The following is a 23,229-nucleotide window of genomic DNA, read 5'->3' on the forward strand; positions in this document are numbered from 1 at the left end:
CAACAACCTATCTAACCAAAAAAAAAAAAAAACCCTATCTAACCAAAAAAAAAGAAAGAAGAGACCTGCCCAAATTGTAGACCCTTTCACAAAGCCCCCTTAGGACTATAAAAATCGCCACTTTTCGTTGCCTCCTTGATTGTTAGAAAGAGGTCTTCAGAAGATGAGAAAAACTACAGTAGTTACATTGATATCGAACTTGGTAAGCTTTATTAAAACAGCTCCTTATGAGTTTGTATGCTTCACATCCACGATGCTTAATGAAATGACTCCTGCCCTTCCGTTTTGTGTTTTGTTATTTATATGACATGTTTAGGGTCAAGTAGCAACTTCGAGGAAGACATGGGTTTTGAGGCTAGACTTGATCTTAAAGTTATTTCAAAATCTTGATAAAGTAGTATAGGGGGGTGAGAGTTTTTGTTTATGTGCTCAAGATCGATGTTTTTGAGCTCCTTGGGAACATTGTGCAGTCTTTTTCTGGAGAATACTTGGCAAATGTTTGATGGTTAAAGGAGTAAGTGCTATATTTGGGCAGGAGATACAATCATGAAGGGTTCTTTTTCCATTTGATATTACATCTTTCCTCTCTTCAAATGCTTGTGGATGTTGCAAAAGGATTCATGAAGACGTTTGAATGTTCTTTGGATCTTTTCCTTTTCTTTTGTTGTGCATGCGTGTGTGGACTAAGAATTGTGCCATGCTTATGATCCTGACTTATGTAATCTTTAAGAGGAAGGTACATGGATGGGAGGGAATGTCATCTTGGGTGAAAATGTTAGTGGGGGACACTTTCCAAAAACGAATCTCTGTAGGGTATTTAATTTTGCCATGGTTGTACAAAAGGAAGCTCGTATGAGATATAGAAAAGGATATAACATGGTTGAGTATTTCGGAGGGCAATTCATTTTTTTCATTGGTCATGGGAAATGGTGAAGTTTTGGAAGGTCTGCTAGGTTGTGGTTACTTTCTTGAGGAGATGTTCCCTCATATCACAGGCATGCATTATGGTAGAAATCAGGTTGAAACATGTTACTGGGAGGAGGCTTCAATGCTGGCGCACTGGGGGCGACATGTACAATGATCGACTAGTGAACTTGAGAAATAACGAAGTTGATCAAATTGTAGTGGGTTGAAATTGATCAGATGGTAGCGATTAACTTGCAACTTTGCAAGTTTTTAATTCTTTTGATTTTCTGGAAAGATTTTAAAAAATGTTGAAAAGAAGTGGAAATGCATCCATATCTACTTTTCATAAACTTTATGCACCATGAGAGGTGTCTTTTATTTTTTTTATACTTATTTAGTATCTTGATTCACAATAAATTACAAAGTAATACATTAAATTGGTAAATGGTATTGGTATGTCAAAATATTTATATTTAGTATGATACGCAGCAGTGGGAGCAAAAGGGGTCAGTTGGATCCTTATGGGCTCAGTTGGATCCTGATGGACCCTCTGTTTCCTTTGAAATAATGCTGGGAGTCAAATTTTTTGGCTTTGTGCCCCCTTTCCAAAAGGTAGAGAAGGGAAACAAGCACACAAGTTTGAAAAACTGGGTGAGTGTTTTCAGCAATGGGAAGTTCAGCGGGTCAAATAGTTGACGTACCCAATCTTCTCTGAAGAGTCGGTGAAATCTGACTTTTGGTTGAAAGTAGGATGTTGCCTGTTGACTTGGATTAATCAAGTTGACTTGGGCATGCTTTCAAACATTTCATTGAACTTAACATGATTCATGGGAGGTCCTTTGAGGCTTGTGTTTCTCCTTAATGGGCTTTTGCTCATGTCTTTAATTCATATCTCAGAATTAATTTTTAGAAATATCTTATTAGCAATATGGTGTTATTTCTTTAAAAAAGAAGTTAGAATGTGTATGTGGACAGTTATAACCGTTACGATTCTGGTATTAATTATTTGGTTCTTTTTAATTTTTTGCAGATAACTGTGTATAGTTTCAAAGAACAAATTGCGGGTGGAATTGGTGTTCCTGCAGCACAGCAACGACTTATTTTCAGAGGAAGGGTCATAAAGGATGATCATCACCTTGCAGAATATAGTATCCTCCCTTATCAGTTTCTGTGGGACCTATTTTGCGATTGCTGTATTCTAAGTGTAAAAAATCATTATTCAGATATTCAATCATGTCTGAGTCCTGTACATCCTTTGATATTTGCTATCATATAGTTCGTTATCTGTCAGAAAGTAAATATTTGGATGTTTGTTTATTTTGATGTCAAGGACAATCCTTGTGACTTTCCTTTATGGAAATTATTGTCTAACATTAATTTATTAATTTTGTAATTTCAAGTATATTTTTTAGCTTAGCCTAGACTTTTAATTTAGTATAGTTGAGTCCTTCTAGCAGTTTCGTTTTAGCTGTTTCTTTTTATCTTTGAAAGAAGTATATTGAGGCAAAAATAATAGCTTTGGGACTTGTCACCTGCTGTAGTACTTTGGAAATTATGCTATCTTGTTACCTAGCTGTTCCCTTTTTGCATTTCTTTAGATGATTACTCATATGAAAGGCAATTAACAAGGAATAGATGATCTACTTGTATGTCTATCCGAAAATTTTGCTGGTGTGTTTCGATATATATATATATATATATATATATATATATATATATATATATAATATAATCTTATTGCATGTATTTATTCTGAATTCTAGACTTCCTTGTCTTGCTACTCATCCATCTCAGCATCCTCATCTCAACTACGCTTATCATAAGGTTATTTTGTTTCTTGAGTACTTAACACCCCATAAAGTATGATTGGTCTTACAACAGTCTTATAGAACTTCTCCTTCAGTTTAATTGGTATGTGACGATCACATAAGGCCCCAAAATCATATCTCCATTTCATCTATCCATCACTAAATCTATGAGCAACATCTTCCTCACCGTTTGTTTCTCATGGATTATCGACCCAAGATATCGAAAATAATATATTTTAGGTACTCATTGGCTATATGTTATGAACAAAATAAGCTCCTATTATTACTAGACTTGCATTTCATATATTCTTTCTTAGTCTGACTATTTTTTTTTTAAAATATCTAGATTCTAAAGCATCCCGGTTCTAACTTTGCGTTTACGTCATCTCTTGTCTCATTAATGAAAACTGTCATCTGCAGACAACATATACCACGGGACCTCATCTTGTCGATGTCTAGTGAACTCATTTATAACCAAAATAAAGAATATGGGTTTAATGTTGAACCCTTATGCAAGCCTTCTGTCATTGAAAACTTACTTTTCTCTCCACTAGTTATCTTCACATTATTTAGTGCTCCCTCATAAAAATTCCTAACCAATGTCAATATATCATCTTGAGGCCCCTTTCTTTTGCAGCACCCACCAAATTATCTCACTAGGTACCCTATCACATACTTTCTTTATTTCAAAAAAGACCATGTGAAGGTTTTTCTCTTCTCCCTAAGCTTCTCAATCAATTGTTTAAGTAGGAAAATACCCACCCTCAATGGTTGATCTCACTGACATCAATCTGAATTGATTTTCTGATAATTTCATGTCGTAGTTGTTGCTCAATGACATTCTCCTACAATTTCCTAGTGTGGCTCATAAGTTTGAACACTCGATAGTTTGCACAACTCTATATGTTCCTTTTATTCTGGTAAATAGGTACCAAAGTACTTTTTCTCCATTCATCTGGCATTTTCTTTGTTCTCAAAATCTTGTTCAATAACTTGGTCAACCAAAATATACCAATCTCTCCCATGTACTTGCAAACCTCTATTGGTGTACCATCTAGTCCTAAAGCTTTTCTTGTCTTCATCTTTCTTAAAGGATACAAATATATATAGCTAATTATTGGGATGGCTAAAAGTCCTAGAAACCAACCCCTTCTTATTCTACTTTATTGATTGTTGTCTTTCCCAGGTACACAAATAACACCAATGCCCTTCGTTGGGTACCCCATGCATGACATTGCAATGAAGCTCCTTCTAAACATGATAATATATAATTATTTTGGTCCATGAAATATGGTTCTCCTTTCAATCTTTTTGATAATATTTAGGAAAGCAAGTCCATTGTGAATTAAAAAAAAAAAATTCATTGTTTCTATAAGCATTTTCAATGTCCAAGGAATAGAACACCCCTTTGGGGCCATCTAATAATGTCTAGGGGTGGCGTCGTTGATGATTGGTTTGTAATTTACTCATAGTTTCTACCATGAACAAGAATGTGTAAATAATAACAAGCTTTTATAAGAAGAGGATAGGCCTCAGAGCATGACTGGTTCCAAACCCTGTACGTAACTTCTGTTAGTTTATCCTTTGATCATCATGGGAAAGTTCACATCCACTACACTTGATTTCCTTTGCAGTTACCATTGATATTGAGCTTTGGGGTGTGTAGGAGGCTTTGTTATTTCTATAGGTGATGCATTTCTTGAAAGGAAAACAAAACCAATTGGAGTGTCCTGTTTTTCTCCTGAGTCTTGATTATGAGTTATGAAAGAAGTGGGTCCTGTTTGAGTAGAGGATGGAATGGTGGTTGGGAATGTGCTTGAAGAATGACAGCCACAATGGATATGAAGTGTCTAAAAGGACAACCAGAATAAGAAAGTGATATATCTATTATCATTTGTTAATAATGATGAAATGATGAGGATGGATGAATTGGATAATTATGTTGGGGAGAGATGAGATTTATACCTGGAAATTGGAGGTGTTGCTTGTAGCTGACATGTGGTGTAGTGAGGATTTGAGGAGTTGTTTCCTGAGGTTACATTGGTAAAGATGTATGCATTGTTGATTCCACTTTGTAGTTGGTGTTATATTAAAATTTGTGTCTTGATTCTTGAGTTGCATTTCCTTTGATTTTTCATTATTATGTATTTTTCTTAACTGTGCCTAGATCTAGAGGACGGGCATACACTACATTTAGTTGTCAGACAGCCAGTTCAATCACAACCTTCAACTGGTACTGCATCTGGCAGTGCTGGTGAGAATGCGGCTAGCAGAGGTTTTAATGCATCTATTGCTCTACTAATATAAATGGTTGCATTTGCTCTACTTATCTAACTAATGGTTGCATTAGTCCTTTATTTTCTGAAATCTGAGTACTTGCATAATTTTGCTTTACTATAGATTGCTTATAAAAGTGCATGCTTGAGGAAGGATAGTGGATTTTTATTTGCATGTTTTGAATTGTAGGACCATAGGAATCGACTGATTTTAACCACAGTGATATGTGATTTTGTCTGTCACATGACTAACATGTTACATTGATTTTGGTGTCTCCTATTGTGCTTTGCTCTATTTATAATCAAAGTGCCAAGACTGAAGGGCTAGATGTTCACTGTAATAAAATTTTACTTAGGACGGCTTATATGGGATGCTCAGTTATGTGGTGGTGTGTTTGGGAAATTGGATGTTGAGGAGTGGTTGTTACTGGATGGGGCAGTTTTCCTTGTTGGATAGGGCTTATGCATGGGCTGATGTTGCCAGAAGAAACACATCTTTACACTGTGGACCTCTCTCTCTCTCTCTCTCTCTCTCTTATCTTTCTTATCTCTCTCTCACGCACAGACACACACACACACAGAGGTACAGAGCTCGTGTTGCTTTTCTTCTTGTTAGATAAGGAACATGCATTGGCTTGCCCAAAGCACATCTTTACACCGTGAGACTCTCTCTCTCTCTCTCACACACACACACTCGCACACACAGAGCCACACACAACACACGTATGTGCAGACTTTTTTGTTGACTGAGATCTATGCTTAGTTTGTGATGAGTTGTAAATCCTTCTAGCTTAAAAGAACTTCAAGAAGATGCTACATGTGAACATTCTCTATTGTAATTCCAAGGGATCTCCTCGCTCTTCTATTTTGGCCATACTGCCTTGCTATTAGTTAGTAATTACATTTTGTGTTACAAACATGACAAATATTTTTGTGCATGAGGGTCCTGGAAGCTAATCCATTGTTGTGGCTCTTGCAAAAGTTTGAATCAAATCGAATTTGGTATGAGTGTTGTCCCATATTTCTTTATCTAGAATCTCTTGAGCTCTTTTGGATTTTTTATTTATCCTAATCCTAGATGAATCCCTACACAAAATGTTTTTGAATTTATCTTATTGCCCAATACCCTTATTGTCTGTCTGAACTTGTAAGATCACTGTTGTTCATTCTTAATTAGGGTCTTTGTCCATTCGGGAGGCTTCCTTTTTCCCCTGCTGGCAGTGTTAATACTGTAAAGAATTAAGCATCGCATGTTCTTTAGGAGAATTGGATGTGGGAGCTTGAGTGACAAATGTTGGACCCATTATTCCCTCCACTAAATGTGATTTTGGGAGCATTGGATTTACAACTCTCTCTTTGTGATCTATACGGATTTAAGAATCTGTTTTCCTTTGAAAAATTTACCGGATAATGGATTTGAATAATTATTGCTCTCTTTTTATTGATTTGCAATTATATATTTTTTTAATGGATATGCATTGTTGCTTCCTTTTTTTTAAAATATGAAGAACATGGCTTGGCTTGGGATCCCCATTCAGTAGCGCAACATCTTGTCTCCAGAGCAGCATCACGAACCATGTTGGGAGATCCAAGTAACTAAGGCCTTGATGATTCTCTGATTTAGCAAAGAATAAATATTGATTTTTATTGCTCATTGCCTTTACAAACCTCTTGGTAGCACATGAACGGCTTTTTGATTATCTTGACCAGGTAAAAGTTGTTTTAGAAGACAGGCTTTAAGTGACCTCCCTTTGCACCCTATTCCTGTACCACCCGCAAAATACTCATTTTGGGGTAATTTGGAGGAAAAAGTTGAAAAATGTCGAGCAAGCAGTGTAAATTTTGCTGTTCATAAATTGTCTGATGGCAGATAGGAAATTGTATGCGAATTCATGTCTGAAAATCTTGGGCCCTTGGGATCATAATTTACATAAGAAGGCATAAAATTGGAATTTATCTTGGTGGATCTCTTATTTTGTGCAATGCCTTCATTTTATATATTGCTGACACTCAAAAATTTTATGGGTGGATTGGACATTTTGCTTGAAGTTAAAACAATGACAAGAACAGACGTGAGTGTGCTTAGTATCTGCTAATTACTGAAGGATTGTTAGTTGAATGAAAAATTATCCCCAGAGAAGCCTTAAGCAGCTATATAGTTTAGTATGTTAGCTAGCATTGCAAATAACAAAATAGCACTTATAATATTTGCTTATTTGTGCACAAATGTCATTATCGATGTCATCAGATTGCTTTGCTTTGATCTGTAGACCACATAGTGAACATGAATTTGATGCTTTTGGACACTTTGACCAAAACACCAAATGTGGCGCTCATGAACCAGGCTCATTATGTTTGGCCTTTTTCTGCTTCATGATTATTGAAATCCATCTCTCAGGCTAAATGTTTTTGTATTTATATATTTTTGTGAAATTAAAGTTCACTAGTCCTCCTTGGAGGTGACTAAATTGTGGAAGTGTTTATCTACCCTGCCCAAATTGAGGCAGGTTCTGAAGCAAATTTTAGGATGTTGTTTGTTATAGCCTTTCGAGTGATACCCAATTAATTAAGTCTAAGAATACATGTGTAATTGGCCCCTTAACAATTGTAAATGTGCAGCATATCATTTTGTGTAAAGGAGTTACTTTTATTTTGGTTTTTTTTTTTTTTGAGGAAAGAAGGTTTATTTGTGTGCACGAACTTTCGTTCTTTTACCATCGATCATGCAAAAGTTGACCAACTTCTTGATCAATTATTTTTGCTCACCATCCATGCCCCCCATATAGGTTATAATATCCGAGGAATTGGAAGCCGGTTTCGATGACGAGTTACTAAGACCTGGGTATTATTGATTGTTGATAATGGATAGGTACTGATGCTCCAGCTGCCTTCAATAACAGGGCTGGACAAGTTTCACATAGTGTAGTTCTTGAAACCTTCAATGTTGCAGATCAAGGTGATGTGGTACCTGATGTTTCTCGGGTCAGTTTCTTAACTCTTTGGTTTTGGAAAATTTGGTGGACTCCATTTTCAATGCAGAACATCTAAAAGCTTGTTGCTATCAATGATACAACATACAAAAAATGTTTTATTTCTGATATACTTGGGCCTGTTTGACAGTTACTTGGAGCAGTGCTGAATTCTTTAGGAATGGAGAATTTGATTGTCAACAACAATGGGGCTGGAAATCAAGCATCTAGTACTGGGGTCTGTTTTGTGTTTTTATCCTTACTTGTGCTTTGACTATAGTTTTCATTTAGTTTAACTTTCCTTTCTTTCTGTTTTCTTTTAATGTTCTCTTACATTCCTTTTCTCCTTTTGTTTGTGCTTCAGTCAAGTGATCCTAGTCAGGCTCCTCGTGGAGCTGCAACAAATGGAACATCTGGGAATACGAGTGGCAGGAGTCGAGAATCCAACCAAGCCCATCCTGCCCATACCCCTCCGAGCTTTCCGTTCCCATCAGGTTATCAATATTTTCAAGCGCCACGTCCTGGGGCAATGGCTGTTCCTTTACAAGCTATGGTAGTGAGATTTCCTTTTCTTTCTTATTAACCTTAGGACTTGTTATGGGAAGTTCACTATAATCCTTAAAAGCATGGGAAAAATAATAATCCCCAGGATCATCACCATCTAGTCATCATCATAGCCTTATCCCGACTATTTGGGGTCTGCTACACGAATCATGTTCTGCCATTTTGCTAGATCAAGGGCTATTCCCTCAGCGAGACTAAATCTAGTAAAATCATCACCATCTACTAAAATCATAAAATGGATGGGGAAGCCCACCATTGTGTTCTTGTCTTTTCCATGTGGATCCCACTCTCTCTGCATCATTTCTGTGGGAGATGATGACACTACTCACTGTTTTTTTCTGTGTGAAAAGATTCTATGGTCTAGCTTGACCACTTAATTAGGTGGCAGTTAAAATATAGCACACTAGTATGGTGGAAATAAAAAAGTGTAAGAAAAGATCAATACCTAGGAAGAAAGAGAAAGTTGGAGACCTCGATGAGAGAAGGGAGAGAGAGTGATGTGGCAAGAAGAGGAGAAATAGAGTCACGGTGGCATCTGATCTGATCACCACGCCCCACTTAAATCCTTTTTTCAATAACATAAATAATGAAGTACAAAAATGTCCCTTAGGTAAGGAATGGCAAAAATGTCCTCAGGGATTTAAATACAGGAAGAAATAGATTAAAAACTAGAATATTCACAACAGTCTGGCCCCCAAAAAGCACAGTTAGGGGTTTTTATTTTTATTTGAAAGTTTCAGGTCGCATATTTTATTCCCTCAGATGTGCGGTTTACAGTCGGTTGATTTGGTTTGGAGCATATTTGAGCTCCCTCTTTCCTTTTTTTTTTTTTTTTTTTTTTTTTTTTTTAAATTATAGTTTTTGAATCAAGGATTCGAGATGATCTTTGTCATGATTAGAAATGAGCTGAGATTTTTCAGATATAAAAATCTTCTGATGCTTTTTGGGGGGTTCGACTATGTGTTGTTGGTGGTCTGGCAGAATGCCTAATACATTCCTTTGTTCTATTGAAATATTACTCTTACGGGTGGCTTTTTCTGATTACTGGTATTGTCTTTGATTTGATATTAGGCCATCCCAGATGCTCTGACAGCACTTTCTGGTTTCACGAGTCGCATGGAGCAGGGATTCGTGCTCAGTGGTGTGAATATTGTTGAATAAACTTTTCCATTTTTTCTTGAAAGATAAGATTAAGTTGGGCCATTGGTTAACAAATTTCATTTTGTTTTCTGTTTCATCCAGGCTTTAGTCATCAGTCTTCATCTCCTGCACCTTCTTCTAGTGCACACAGTCCACCAAGTTCTGGAAATTTTTCCAATTCCAGAGGATTGCCAACACCTGAACTGTTGGGAGCTGTTATTCGACAGGTGCAGCAACTTCTTAGTGGTCGTGCTGGAGCTGCACTTTTGGTACACTCTTATCTCTCCTTTTTCCATAATGTGGGCTTTCAGTCATATTGGTGCATTTATGTATACATGCAATGAAACTGTCGACATGTATTCTCATATATGAAATGTAGAACCAGATATGTTTCTTCATGACATGCTATTGCTGTCTTTGAACCATAACAAACACTTGTATATAGTCTGTGGTTCATGATCCTTATAATTTTTAAATCAATCTATGTAGATAGGACCATCACTAGGTATTTTAATTATCAAAAAAATATTAGGACAACTACAATGAATGATGACCATTCTACTATTCCTCGAATTGGATCCAAACATCCCAAACTAGTACAACTAAGCCAAAATTCCTTATCTAAGACTAGCGTACATTGGCCATTTCTTGCAAGTATGCTCTTTTACTTCTACCAGCCATCTGAACCAATCAAAGGCTTGCTATTAATCGGCTATTCATTGTCATTAAGGGCTCGCTGAAAATTGTTTGATATAAATAAATAAGTACATGAGTTCTTGTTGCACTTTTTGAAATATATACCTTTTAAATGTGGAAGTGACTACGATTTTACGTCTATGAGAGATAACAAAAGAAGGTTTTTAAAAAGTAAACCTTCAATCTTTGATCTTTGCCCCATGGTAGATTATTCAAGAAGAAGAAAATTTTGCTTTATGGTAGTTCCCTTGATACTGCTTCCCATACAGAAGTAAAACCTATCTTCTAAAAACAGAGGAATTTCTGCCAAAGCTTTGTTGTCTCCATACCTTTTTCTTTCCCATACAGATTCCCCATGTTTGTGCCACATTAGTCTCCCAACGCTGATCCAAGACCCTCTTCACCAAGATGCTAAGGATCATGTGGATATGGCTATTGCTATGGTCAGGGATAAAGGGAGCAAGGATGCATCTTGTAATGTTCCAAAAATCCATGACATAAATATGAAAACAAATATCCTATCATGCAAAGACTGTAAGGTTATCTTAGGAGAGAGTTTGTGTCTATGCAACATAGGCTCGTGGTTATGGACTTATGCATAAATAGATGGAAGAGAAGAGGTAAAATTAATAGGTGTCCAAGAACTAGGTGGTGGAATTTAAAAAATTAAAAAATATACTTATTTGAGGATAAATGAGTTAAAGAAGGATATGGAACTCTGAACATGCGGTCATTGTTATGTGGAATGAGATGGTTGACTGTATTAAGACAGTGGCAAAGAAGTTTTCGGAGAAATTTGAGACAAAAGAAATTCCTCTAAAGAAACGTAGTGGTGGAGTGATGAGGTTCAGAAAGCCATTAGCAAAAAGGAATTATGTTATAAAACTTGGCAATTTAGTAGAAATGATCAAAACTTAGAAAAGTATAAAAATGCTAAAAAAACTCTATACAAATAATAATGTTAAACTTAAGGCATATGATTATCTATATAGTAAACTGAGAACAAAAAAAGGTGAAAAAGTTTTCTTCAAATTACCAAAATGAGAGAGAAAAAGTGTAGGGATTGAGGCCATATTAAATGCATTAAGAGTGAGGATCAAAGGGTCTTAGTGAAGGATGAAGAGGCCAAGGAAAGGTGGCGAGTTTATTTTCAAAAATTATTAAGTAACGACCACAATAGGAACACAATGGTAAAAGGAACCGTTGGCATAGATGAGGGGTGAAGTCATAGATACATTCGTAGGATTAAAATATTAGAAGTGAAAGGAGCTTTGAAGAGGATAAAGATAAGAAAGGGGGACCAGATTGTATTCCTATAGAGCTTTGTAATAGAGCTTTGGAAGTGCATGGAGGAGATCGGCATTGATTGGCTGACCAAGTTGTTCAACAAGGTGTTGAGAACAAATAAAATGTCAGAAGAATGGAGAAAAAGTATGGTACCTATTTATAAGAACAAAGGAGACGTACAAAGTTGTGTGAGCTATCAAGGGATCAAACTTATGAGCCACACTATGAAGCTATGGGAGAGAGTGATTGAGCAACGACTAAGGCATGAAACAAGTGTATTAGAAAACCAATTTGGTTTTCTGCCCGGGAGGTCCAGAATTGAGGCTATTTTCCTACTTAGAAAACTGGTTGAGACGTTTTAGGACAAAGAGAAAAGACCTCCACGTGGTCTTTATTGATCTAGAGAAAGATTATGATAGAATACCTCGAAATTTAATTTGGTGGGCGTTGGAAAAGAAAGGAGTCTCCTGATGTTATATTGGGTTGGTGATTGATATGTACAAGGGAGCGTTAACTAGTGTGCAAATAGTTAGTAGAAAGATGGATGCGTTTTTAGTGACAATAGGTCTACATCAGGGGTCAACGTTGAGCTCATACCTTTTGTGTTAGTTATGATGACTTAACTAGGCACCTACAAGATAAGGTACCGTGGTGTATGTTATTTGCGGTTGCAGATGATATAGTTTTGATTGATGAGACCTGAAACGAAGTCAACACGAAGCTAGAATTTTGGAGGGATGCTTCAGAATCAAAATGTTTTAAAATTTGCTAGACTAAGACAAAATATATGGAATGCAAGTTTAGTAATAATAGTAGAGACGATGAAGTAATTAAGGTTGAAGGCAAAAAGTACCAAAAATAACGCACTTTCGATATATTGGGTCAATAACTCTAGAAAATGGAGAGATTGAGAAACATGTCGCACAGAATTAGAGCTGGGTGAGCAAAGTGGAGATGTACAACCATAGTTTTATGTGATCACCGCATACCAATGAAGTTGAAGGGAAAGTTCTATAGGATTTTCGTGAGACTAACTTTGTTCTATGGGTCGTAATGCATAATTCAAAATGAATACATTCAGGAGAACTTAGGTGTGAACGTGTGGTTCCAATAGGTCATAAGATGAGAGAAAGTAGGCTTATGTGGGCTAGCCATGTACAACTCAGATCCAGTGTGCACTTGTTAGGATGTGCGAGTTCGCTCTAGTGGAAGGCTCAAAAAAAGCAAGGGGTAGGCCCAAAAGGACATGGTTGGAAGTAGTGAAGAAAGATATGGGGACTTATGATCTCATTGAGGGTATGGCACTTGGTAGAGGGGAATGGCAGACCAGGATTTATGTAGCTCACCCCAAATAGTTGGGAAAAAGATCTGATGATGATGATAAGGATGTATATATATTGTTGCAAGACAAGAAAGGATAAGTTGAGATGGATGAGTGGCAAGACAAGAAAGGACAACATTCAAAATGAAGCCGTTTGAGGGAGGGAACTTAGGTGTGGTTTTAATAGACGATAAGATGAGGGAAAGTAGACTTAGGTTTGCTAGCCATGTGCAGCGTAGACCTAATACAACATCAATTAGGGCGTGTGATTTGATCTGAGCAGAAGGCTGTAAAAGGGCAAAGGGGTTGGTCCAAGCAGTCATGGATAGACACTATGAGAAAAGATTAGGGGATTTATGGTCTTACTGAGTTGTGGCCCATGATTTAGGATAAGGCTCTGATGATAATGATGATGATATAATATATATTGTAGCTTATATAACGCGTAATTATATGTTTTAGATGCATCAATACATGTATATACCATACCATAATCAGTGTTACATGGATACCACCACAACTGTTGTGTCTAATATGTGTTTGAAGAAGCCAACATCCTAAAAAGGCAATTGGATGAGACACGTCTGGTAAAGCCATTTTTTGAATAAAATACTAGAGTTTTAATATAATTTCTTCTTTTATTACATATAAAATGAAGTGGTGGATTGTTAGATTTGGGGCTCCCATGTAAGAGGTTCTAGAATCAAGCTCCAACATGAATTAATGCCACTTTTCGATTCACCTGCAGTGTCCCCTGTTGTTCACATATGTTAAAGTATCGGCACTTGACATGCAACATCAAGCTCCAAGGGAAATGTTGAGTTAACACATATCGTAATGCAAGTTTTACGTTTGTTCATATTATATATTTCATAATATTTTATCTTTATATTTACAAGTGTCTTAATGATAAAAAAGAAAAGGAAAAAGTTTATATAAGGATGCAACCTTATAATGTAGAACTACAGATGCACCTCAAATATCCATCGGAAATGGTAGTTTTAATGTTGAAAAACCCTTTGATTGATTATCTCGACATCGAGATGTATGACCATGAACAATAAAAACATTTTACGTATCAGAAATAGTCCATTTTACAACATATTATCTATGCCATCCATTTTCAAAATTTTAATATGTTTATAGATCTACTTGATTTTAACCATTTTTGAAATTTAAAATTTTATAATTAGATATAAAAATAGATTTTGAGATAAATCCTAAGAACATTTTACATCAAAATTATATACCATGGTAAAATTTGAAGGTGCACCTTACCTCTACAGCAACAGATGCATCCGTATGCCAACTGCACCCAAAAGAAAAACAATAGTATGATAGGATTATCTAGTACTTATCATTTCAACAACAATGCCTAGGAAAGAAATTTGGGGGGAGGAATGGGTGAAGATTGTGAAAACCAAGTGTTACTATTGGAAGTGGAAACCTGTTCTAAGCTCGGGGTCCTTGTCTGCCAATGATCTTCAGAAGAAAAAGGCTGGGGTACTTGTAACAAAGGATTAATAGTCCTCAAAGGAGCACTTTTACTTTGTTCTCCTATCATATAACGTGCAGAGAATCCCCAAGTCAGTAATGGTTGATGCCAGTGTTTGAAAACTCGTCGAGTCGAGCCGGACTCGCCCGGTTCGACTCGGGAATCGTCTGCTACCAAGCCGGTTCCACAAAAAAACCGGCAATCGCCCGTGTCTAGAGAGAACCGGGCGATTCCCAGTAGTGAATCGCGAGTCTCACCAAAAAAATATGTAATTTTTGGGTTTACACGTGTCCGCCTCACGAGAGCAACACTTGGCCGCCTCACGGGAGCAACACATGGTAATTCACCTCACATGTCTTCCCCTTTGCTTTTCTACACGCTCATTAGAATATCTATTACAAAGGACTTTATTGAGAACCAAGCGACGCTCATCCTTCGATGTGGGATAATTCCCACAAAAAATCATTAAAGCAAGATGTTTGAATGGATATTATTATAGAATCAATTAAAATCACATGAAGCGACGAGGCCGTGTTGGTTCACAACACGGATTTTGCGGTGGACGTCTAGGGTTCGAACCCCTTAGCGCACAACCAAAATTTTTTTGAGTTCAAACCCCTTAGCGCACAATAAAATTTTTTTTGAGTTCGAACCCCTTAGCCTTAGCGCACAACAAAAAACATTTTTAGTTCGAACCCCTTAGCACACAATAAAAATTTTTTTGTTGTCAAAAAAAAAAACTAAGGCAGAAAATACTGTTGTAAAAAAATAGAAAAAATATAAAATAAAAGGCTTTCCAAGATAAAGATAAAAAAAAAAAAACAACATTTTTTTATTTTTCTTGTAAAAAAAATACCATTTGTTGTGAAAAAAATAAACAAAGGCAGAAAATACTATTGTAAAAAAATAGAAAAAATATAAAATAAAAGGCTTTTCAAGATACAGATAAAAAAGATAATGCAACATTTTTTTATTTTTCTTGTAAAAAAATACAAGGTAATATAATAAGTATTTCTTGCAAAACAATAAAACAAAAGGCATAAAAAAATAAAATGTACTTTGGCAGCATCATTTTTTATTTTTCTTGTAAAAAAAAAAAAAAAGTAATACAACAAGCAAAAAAAAATGTAGCACATCTTCTTCTTTTGTCGAAAACGAAGAAGAAGATAATCAACAAGTATCATATTTTTCTTGTAAAAAAAAATAAAAGATAACACAATAAGTATTTTTTTTCAAAAAATAGAAGGTATTTTTTAATACAACCTAGGAATAAATGGTCTAATTATATTTTTTATTTTTATAACATGATGGTCTTTAACATAAATTTAGTAATATTAATTTAAAGATAGGATTCATACAATGAGACCATTTTAAATCTCTCTCTTTCTACTAACAATCTCTTCCACTAATTTATTCTAGAAACCAAAAAAATTTAAAAAAATTGGTACGCATTTTAATAATTTCTACATTGATAACTAAATAATTTATTTATTTTATTAATTTTTGTATTATAAATCATGTAGTGTACTATTTTTCTTACAGTTGTCAATAATACATTTTAAATTAGATGATATTATAAAATATTTTGGATTTGTTGTTATTTATATAATAAAATAATTATAAAATATTGTTGGTATATAATATTATAGTTAGTTAGGTTGTAATAATTTGAGTTTTTTTAGTAGATTAGGGTTTTCCTCCAATTCGAGATTTTAGTGGCCAATTTTTCATCGATTTAGTCAACTCTTTATTGTAGTCTATATATGATTATATACTTAATCCATGATAATTCTGTGATTTCTTTTGTGTGCTGTAAATTTAATGGTCAACATAAGTTCATACAGAGAAAGAACATCTCGATATTCATAAATTGATGAAAACAATGAAAGTTAATAATGTAGTACTCCCATTTCTTATTGGATTCTTAGAAAACAACATTTATAATGAATTTTAATAATTTTTTTGAATTTTTTGAAAGCTTAATCCAAGCGATTCGGCCCGATTCCTGATCCGGATCACCGATTCGCCTATCCGGATCGGTTTTTGGGGGTGCCCGATCCGGGTCACCGATCCGTTTTTTAAACCACTGGTTGATGCGAATGCTCTTCTACTTTTCTTGGCTAGGTCATTTGTGGGTTTTGAAGCTGGGAAGTAGAACTGCAATTGTCATCGCCGTCAATGTCAAACGAGATACCCACATCCCAGACCCAAATTCTCTTTTATATGTTCTTGACCCTACCATAGGTGGTCTGCCCTCTGAACAGATGAAGCTTCTGAAGTTGTATCTTGTAATTTACTCTGTATATGTTCTTGATCCTACCATAGGTGCGGTGTCCTCCAAACATATCAAGGTTCCGAAGTTGTATTTTGTTGCTTTTTTGTGTTGCTGTGTGAGTAGTATACATGAATATCTTTTAGAAAATAAGTCACGTGTGAGGGTGGCAATGATGAAAACCCTCCTCACAATCAAACTGTTAAGGTAGTTCATTTGACACCAGACATCAGGATATAGTTCAATTAGTTTTAAATATGACTTCTGGAAAGAATATCCAGCGAATTTCTTTCACTCTTGTTGTATGCAGTTACCCATTGGTTCATAAGTCCCAATCTCCCAAATAGTTTTTGGAAATATGGCTTAGACGATATTTCATTGTTGATAACTATATCGTATTGCAGATTGTAAACATACAAGTGCCATTCTAGTAACAAAACTTGCTGCATTTTCCTATTGTCTCAGACCTCTCAGCAAAACTTGCTGCACTCCCTCCCCCCCCTCTGTCTCTCTCTCACTCTAAAGGGATGCCTTTAGAAGACCTTTGACCAATCTAAAGGGATGCCTTGCTTCATTTCCTTTGTCTCTGTTCCAGTCTCTGTATACTTTCAGTAGTTTCTTACTTCTAATTTAGGTTTTCCATTAATTTGCTAACTTTTTTTGATGAAGTTAACCTTAAATTGATAGAAAGAGAGGGCTATCCACAACCTGGAAGCTCCTCAGAACGAATGAAAAGGAAAGCAAATAAACAAGACGCAAAAAGTCTTCTTAAAGAAGGTTACAAAGAAAGCAACCCAAAATAAGATGCCATTCCCAAAAAATCTGAGTCTTCCATGGTCGCTACTTCTTTAGCTAGGGTGTCAGCAGCTTGATTCCCTTCCTGCCAAATATGCTTACAAGAGATGGTGAATCTCATAAAAAAGAAGAGCCAAATGCCAGGGGTGGGGGGGGAGAAGAGCTCGAGGCTCAGGAAATCACATTCCTAGAATCTCCTTCTATCTGAAGGGATTCAATATTTAGGGGGTGGATAAGTTTAAGGCCTTCCAGCAGTGCTCTCGTCTCCGCTTCCGTAGAGTCGGAATGCCTGATAGGCATGGAGAGGGAGGTGACTGTAAAACCCAGGTGGTCTCTAAGGATCTCACTGACTCCCGATGCCCCTGGGTTGCCCAGGGAACATCTGTTGAAGTTCAGCTTAAGAGTGCCCTATGCAGGAGGTCTCCAGAGAGCTACTTGGGAGGGACGCAAAGGATTGAGCTGGAGAGTGGCCTCCCAATTCTGTTTGAAGGCAGCTGTGGATATCCCTTTGGAGAACTTGTTATTGGTCACCCAAAACATTACTTAATATTTGAGCTTTAGGAAGTGCTTTGCCAAGAGGAATACTCTCCATGAAAGATACAATTGTTTCATTCAATCCAAATGGCCCATAAAGAGGCAGCCACCGTTGATTTCCACAATAACCTCCTGTCCTTTCTCAATTATTTACTTTGAGTGCGAGGTTCCGGCAACTAACAACCCGATAAAGTTCCAGAGCTTATTTTCTTTCCTTATAGGCTTCATGCAGAATAAACGTAACACTTATGCACCTTCTTGTCTTAGAATCAGAAAATTTAATTGCATTTTCTATAATTATCTGAGATGAATATTGTGTACCACGATAAAATTTTTTCCAAGAGATTATTGATGAGTAATGTTACATTGTTATAAATTACCTTAGCCAATGAATTACATTTATGTTTGTAGGAATAGTATTATTCATTGTTTTTGTGGAAATCTGCAGCATCTTGCAAGTCGTTTGGCAAGTGAGGCTGCTGTTAACGATCCAGTAGTGCGTAATCAGATTCAGGCTGAAGCGATACAAGCTGGAATATATACGCACCATTTAGGGGCTCTTCTGCTTGAGCTTGGTCGCACAATTATGACATTGCGGATGGGGCAATCTCCTGTATGAATTTCTTTGTCTAAGAACTGCTTTCAATTCACTTTTGAGCATTTGGAAAAGTTATATTTACTGTATGTAAAAACTATAGGCTGAAGCAGTTGTGAATGCTGGGCCCGCAGTTTATATATCCCCGTCTGGACCAAATCCCATTATGGTTCAGGTAATCATCAGTCCTCTAGAAATTATTTTACTTCATCCACTTGATGTACTGATGAGCGGTTGTCTGGCAGCCTCTACCTTACCAGTCCACCCCTTTCTTTGGTGCTTCTTCCACTGCTCCACTTCAGGCCACTGCTGGAATTCAAGTTTCAGCTGCTCCTGGTGATATACAAAGAAACATTAACATTCATATACATGCTGGTGAGGAGCTTTTATTCTCTCTCTCTCAAAAATACACACACACATGTGCACGTACATTTTTATAATCCCATACAATTCATGGATGGATATAAAAAATGGTGCTTGGTTAGACTTTCTACCCATGTCTGTGGCTGCTTACAGCAAAAAATATTTTTGCACATTGCAATCCATTACGTATCTTAGTTTCTTTTACAATTGCTTGTTCTTATGCTCTTACACGTTCAAATAACAGGTACCTCAGTTTCTCCACGAGTGTCGTCGTTTGCTCCAAGAGCGAATAATGGTGATGTGGCTCATGCTAATGAACGACAAAGCCAAGAACAAACAAACTCGAATCAAGCTGGTTTGCATGGTGCCATGCATGTACTGCCTATGAGAACTGTAGTTGCAGCTGTTCCTTCACGTCCTCCTGGTGAAGCATCCGGCCATATTCTTAGTGTTGTCCTCCCTCTTCATGCAAGGTCACAAGAATCAAATGCCGGCCAGCCAATTCCCTCTCAATCACCCTCTCTAACAGTTTCCAGTGGAGCCCAGGTGGAATCTCATGCTAGAAATATCGATGGAAATTCTCAGATATCTCAAGTCCCAGCAGGTATATGTTACTCATTGTCCAGTTTGGAAATGAAAATTATCTCAAGGAGATTTTAAGCTAATTTCCGTTCTATGATCAATCCTATTGCAAGATTCAAGTCGTCAAGGCACATCATCTGTTCTGTTATCAGCATCACGTTCTGATGTTGAAGGAAACCAGAGCCAGAAAGATGTGTCTGTCAACGGAACTGAAACGGTTGCTGAAGGTTATAGCACATCTACTGCTGTTGAGGAGCCCCAGGTCTGCCTTTTATGACAATTTCTTGTCTGGTTTACCCTTTTTTTTTTTGTTGGGCATCTACATTGTAAAGCATTCAAACCTCTTAATTTGCTTGAGGCATCAAGCTGTCATTCTCTGGATTTTTCCCTCAAAGATGCACACTTATGGGTGGGTTCTTCTTCATCCTCAGCCTCAATTTGATGGTAGCCAGCCAAAACGTGATGATGATGGAACCAGTGCATTTTTTTTGATGCAGCAAACTAACTCTGCAAAAGATGCAGCAAACAATCAGGGAACTGCGACATCTTCATCCACATCGACTGGCCCAAAAGCAGCTCCACTAGGATTAGGACCTGGTGGGTTACAGCCTTTGCCTTCAAAGGTGTGTAGAACGTACAATTTGGCTTATTCATGTTGGAAATTGTCTTTTATAGTATATAATGTTTTGGCTCTTGAACTTCACTGTCTGAAGGTGTTTGAATTAAGATTTGCCCTTAGTGGATTGAGTCATTTCCTTTTGCTATTGATGCTTTTGGTTGTGGCTTAATGCTTTGTCAGAAGCGAAGTAAGCCAGCAATGCAGCAACAGTCCAAGGAAGTGGAAACTAGCAATGCAAATGAGAATCAACAATCCTTAATATCAACAGGACAAAGTATTTTACAGGCACTTGCGACAAAGGGGGCGTCCAATACAAGTAGAGCTGCTGATGCAAGTGGTCCCTCGATGTCAAGGCCCTCTGTTATTGGGGGTCAAGCCCCTGGAAATGCAGCGTTTAGGGTACAAGGCTCTGGTGAACAAATTGACGTCGCGAGCGTAATGTCTGACTTAATTCACAGCCCTGCTATGGAGAATCTTCTCTCTCGATTTTCAGATCAAGCTGGGGGTGTCCCAGTGGCTTCACTAAGCAATGCCTTGGAGCAACTCTCTCAAAGTCCTCCAATGAGGAATGCACTTAATCGAATTGTTCAACAGGTGGAAGACAGTAGCCCTGATCTTACAAGCATGCTTTCAGGTTTAGGAAGTGGGCGAGGGATGGACTTGTCGGGAATTTTTAACCAGATGATGCCTGTTGTGGCGCAAGCCCTCAGCAAAGGTTCTGCTCAACCTGTTCCTTCAGAGGGGGTTGACAGAGAGCTGCAGACACTATCTGGAGAACTGAGAAATTCAGCCACTAAAAGTGGTCAGGGCAGTCAAATTTCTCAGGTTGGCATTCCGATCTCAGTGGGTTGATCTTCTAGGAGAAAACATACTTGCAATTTTCTAAGGCATTATTCCAAATTTGTTAAAAAAAATATGTTTTCTGTTTCCTGTTTCTGAAAGCTTAAAAGCCATTTAAACAAATTGGATTTTACGCTTTGCAGTCTGTAACTGATGTATAAAGTGATGGTCAGGGATGAATATGGCAAAATGAACTGATTCACTAACTAGATTTTGTTGTAAATTCTCCTCAAGCCTGAGCCAGAAAAGTATATCTTGGAACTCTTTCTTGTACCTTTACTTGGTACATCTGACATTTATTTTGAAACTCTGTTGACAGCCGAGTACATACATGATTTCCGTCATCTTCTTCCTTAGCACGTTGGATTTATCAGCAACTTTTATGTATTTTGTGTTTTGAGAAATATTGGGTCGCAAATTTGCTAGTGACTCTGTTGCATTGATGTCTTAGAGATGGTGAATGATAAATGTGCCTCTTATTTCCAGAAAAATAACACGTTTTTCTGCTCGTCATTATTATTTTTTTTTAGCAATCTGAAACATCTCAATTTACTGGAAGAAAACTGTCTAGTTAATAATCTGAGATACTGCTATGCTGTGTTTAGCTTAGGCATTTCTAGAAACTGGTTATACTCAACTGCTTTGGATATGTATGTGTTACACAGGTTGATTTGCAGCAGGTGGTTGATAAAATTGAGCGCCTTGATGCGGCTGGGGATGTTTTCCAAACTATGGTTGAGAATACCTGCCATTTATCTGGTCTAGAAATTGGTCCTGAAGATCTCTTTAATGAAGAGGGTCTTGCTCAGGTAACTATTGTCACTCTTCAGGGGAAAGTGCACGATAATCCCTCAAGGACTATGTACAAACATTTTCTTTTGGATAATAGCCAGCCTTCAAAATCTAAATTTTGAGAGAGAGAGAGAGCACATGTTCCCAATGGTGGTCCCTCTCTCTTCTTTCCATCATTTTAGATGAGATAGAGAGAGAGCACATGATCCCTACGGTGGTCCCTCTCACATTGATGACCTTGGAGTCTATGGTTTCTCAGATGATTGTATGTTTTATGTGAGTTTCATGGTATTGACAAACTAGCTGCTCTCTGTGACAGGAATTCATGGAAATGTTATATCGTGAAATTCGCCGCCGACATGAATCTGAGTCTGGCGGAAAATCTTAAAGCTGGGAACCTTTTTGGTCATTTAGACTTCCAAGCATTGTATGAAATACTTTTAGTGAGTAATTCAGGGATGTCTTCTTTCTGCGTTTTTCCCCACTTCCTTTTTCCTATATGAAAGTGTGCCTTTATTCTGGTTTTTTATTTGGATTCCATTTTAATACAGAAAAAAGATTCATGTAAATCAAGAAAGATTCTCCGAGGATTTCAGCATCTCATACGGCATTCTTGTGCATTTTTAAGATGACGTTGGCCTGTGTGTGTGCATGGGCAGTTTTGAGCATGCAATAATATCGGTTCTTAGATTTTGGTGGGTCATCAACTGTTATCCTTTTTGTTTCCAACAAAATTAATGCCAAGCCTCTTTAATTTTTCTCTCGAGTATGATAAGATAGGTGATCTTGAATTCACTATTCATATTCATCGTTCTCTATGAAATTTTTCTTATATCAATCGCACTAGCTCGTGATATTTGTGCTACATACAGTAAGTACAATATTAATGGGATGTTACTGGCAAATGGTTGCAAAACAAATTAAACATCACAAAAATTGGGTTAACTGTACCACTCCGAAACTGTGGGGGTGATGGATGTTCTGAGCCTATTTGCTGCTACTGAAGGCTGGTCACTGTTATAAAAAATCCAAAGATGCGGTCGAAACATTATGCAAGCTGCTCCTGTAGTGGGTGTACAATCTTCGTCAGTCATGCTGCACCCTCTGAAGCTCAATATCGGACCGTGTCGTGAACTAAGTGAAGATTATATTGAAGTTTGCATGATGATCAAAGGAGAAACTGACAGAGGTGAAACATACGATTGGGGACCGGTTATGCTCTTCTTCTAAATGCTTATTTTTATGGGCAAGCTCTACAGCATAAAACTTTGTATTTCCCTTGATTGAATCGTTCATTCTGAATGGATGGTCAAGATGATCTCAATCACAATGTCATGTTTTTGCACTATTTTTAAAAAATTTTTTTTTTTTACAA

The 23,229-nt window shown here is 37.0% G+C and overlaps 1 protein-coding gene across 15 annotated transcripts in view; it reads left to right on the forward strand.

Moving 5' to 3' along the window:
- The window catches only part of LOC18424355 (Ubiquitin-like superfamily protein), a 35,396-nt gene extending 12,839 nt beyond the window's left edge, over window positions 1-22,557 (forward strand). For 2 of the 15 annotated variants that reach the window (XM_006828944.4, XM_020676653.2), the window contains exons 3-18: window positions 1,937-2,054; window positions 4,882-4,989; window positions 7,860-7,972; window positions 8,111-8,197; window positions 8,324-8,512; window positions 9,595-9,664; window positions 9,766-9,932; window positions 18,512-18,676; window positions 18,762-18,833; window positions 18,904-19,033; window positions 19,266-19,625; window positions 19,717-19,865; window positions 20,035-20,226; window positions 20,403-21,047; window positions 21,728-21,871; window positions 22,174-22,557. In XM_006828944.4, coding sequence (XP_006829007.1) covers window positions 1,937-2,054; window positions 4,882-4,989; window positions 7,860-7,972; window positions 8,111-8,197; window positions 8,324-8,512; window positions 9,595-9,664; window positions 9,766-9,932; window positions 18,512-18,676; window positions 18,762-18,833; window positions 18,904-19,033; window positions 19,266-19,625; window positions 19,717-19,865; window positions 20,035-20,226; window positions 20,403-21,047; window positions 21,728-21,871; window positions 22,174-22,242 — 2,778 coding nt within the window. In that variant the 3' untranslated portion in view covers window positions 22,243-22,557. The remainder of the gene's footprint in view (window positions 1-1,936; window positions 2,055-4,881; window positions 4,990-7,859; window positions 7,973-8,110; window positions 8,198-8,323; window positions 8,513-9,594; window positions 9,665-9,765; window positions 9,933-18,511; window positions 18,677-18,761; window positions 18,834-18,903; window positions 19,034-19,265; window positions 19,626-19,716; window positions 19,866-20,034; window positions 20,227-20,402; window positions 21,048-21,727; window positions 21,872-22,173) is intronic. The other 13 variants (XM_088846320.1, XM_020676656.2, XM_088846317.1 and 10 more) reach the window with 7 other exon arrangements.
- Window positions 22,558-23,229: the final 672 nt, after the last annotated feature.

This window comes from Amborella trichopoda, chromosome 9 (assembly GCF_054954075.1).
Source record: "Amborella trichopoda isolate Santa Cruz 75 chromosome 9, AtrichopodaSantaCruz75HAP2 v2.0, whole genome shotgun sequence".
NCBI lineage: Eukaryota > Viridiplantae > Streptophyta > Magnoliopsida > Amborellales > Amborellaceae > Amborella > Amborella trichopoda.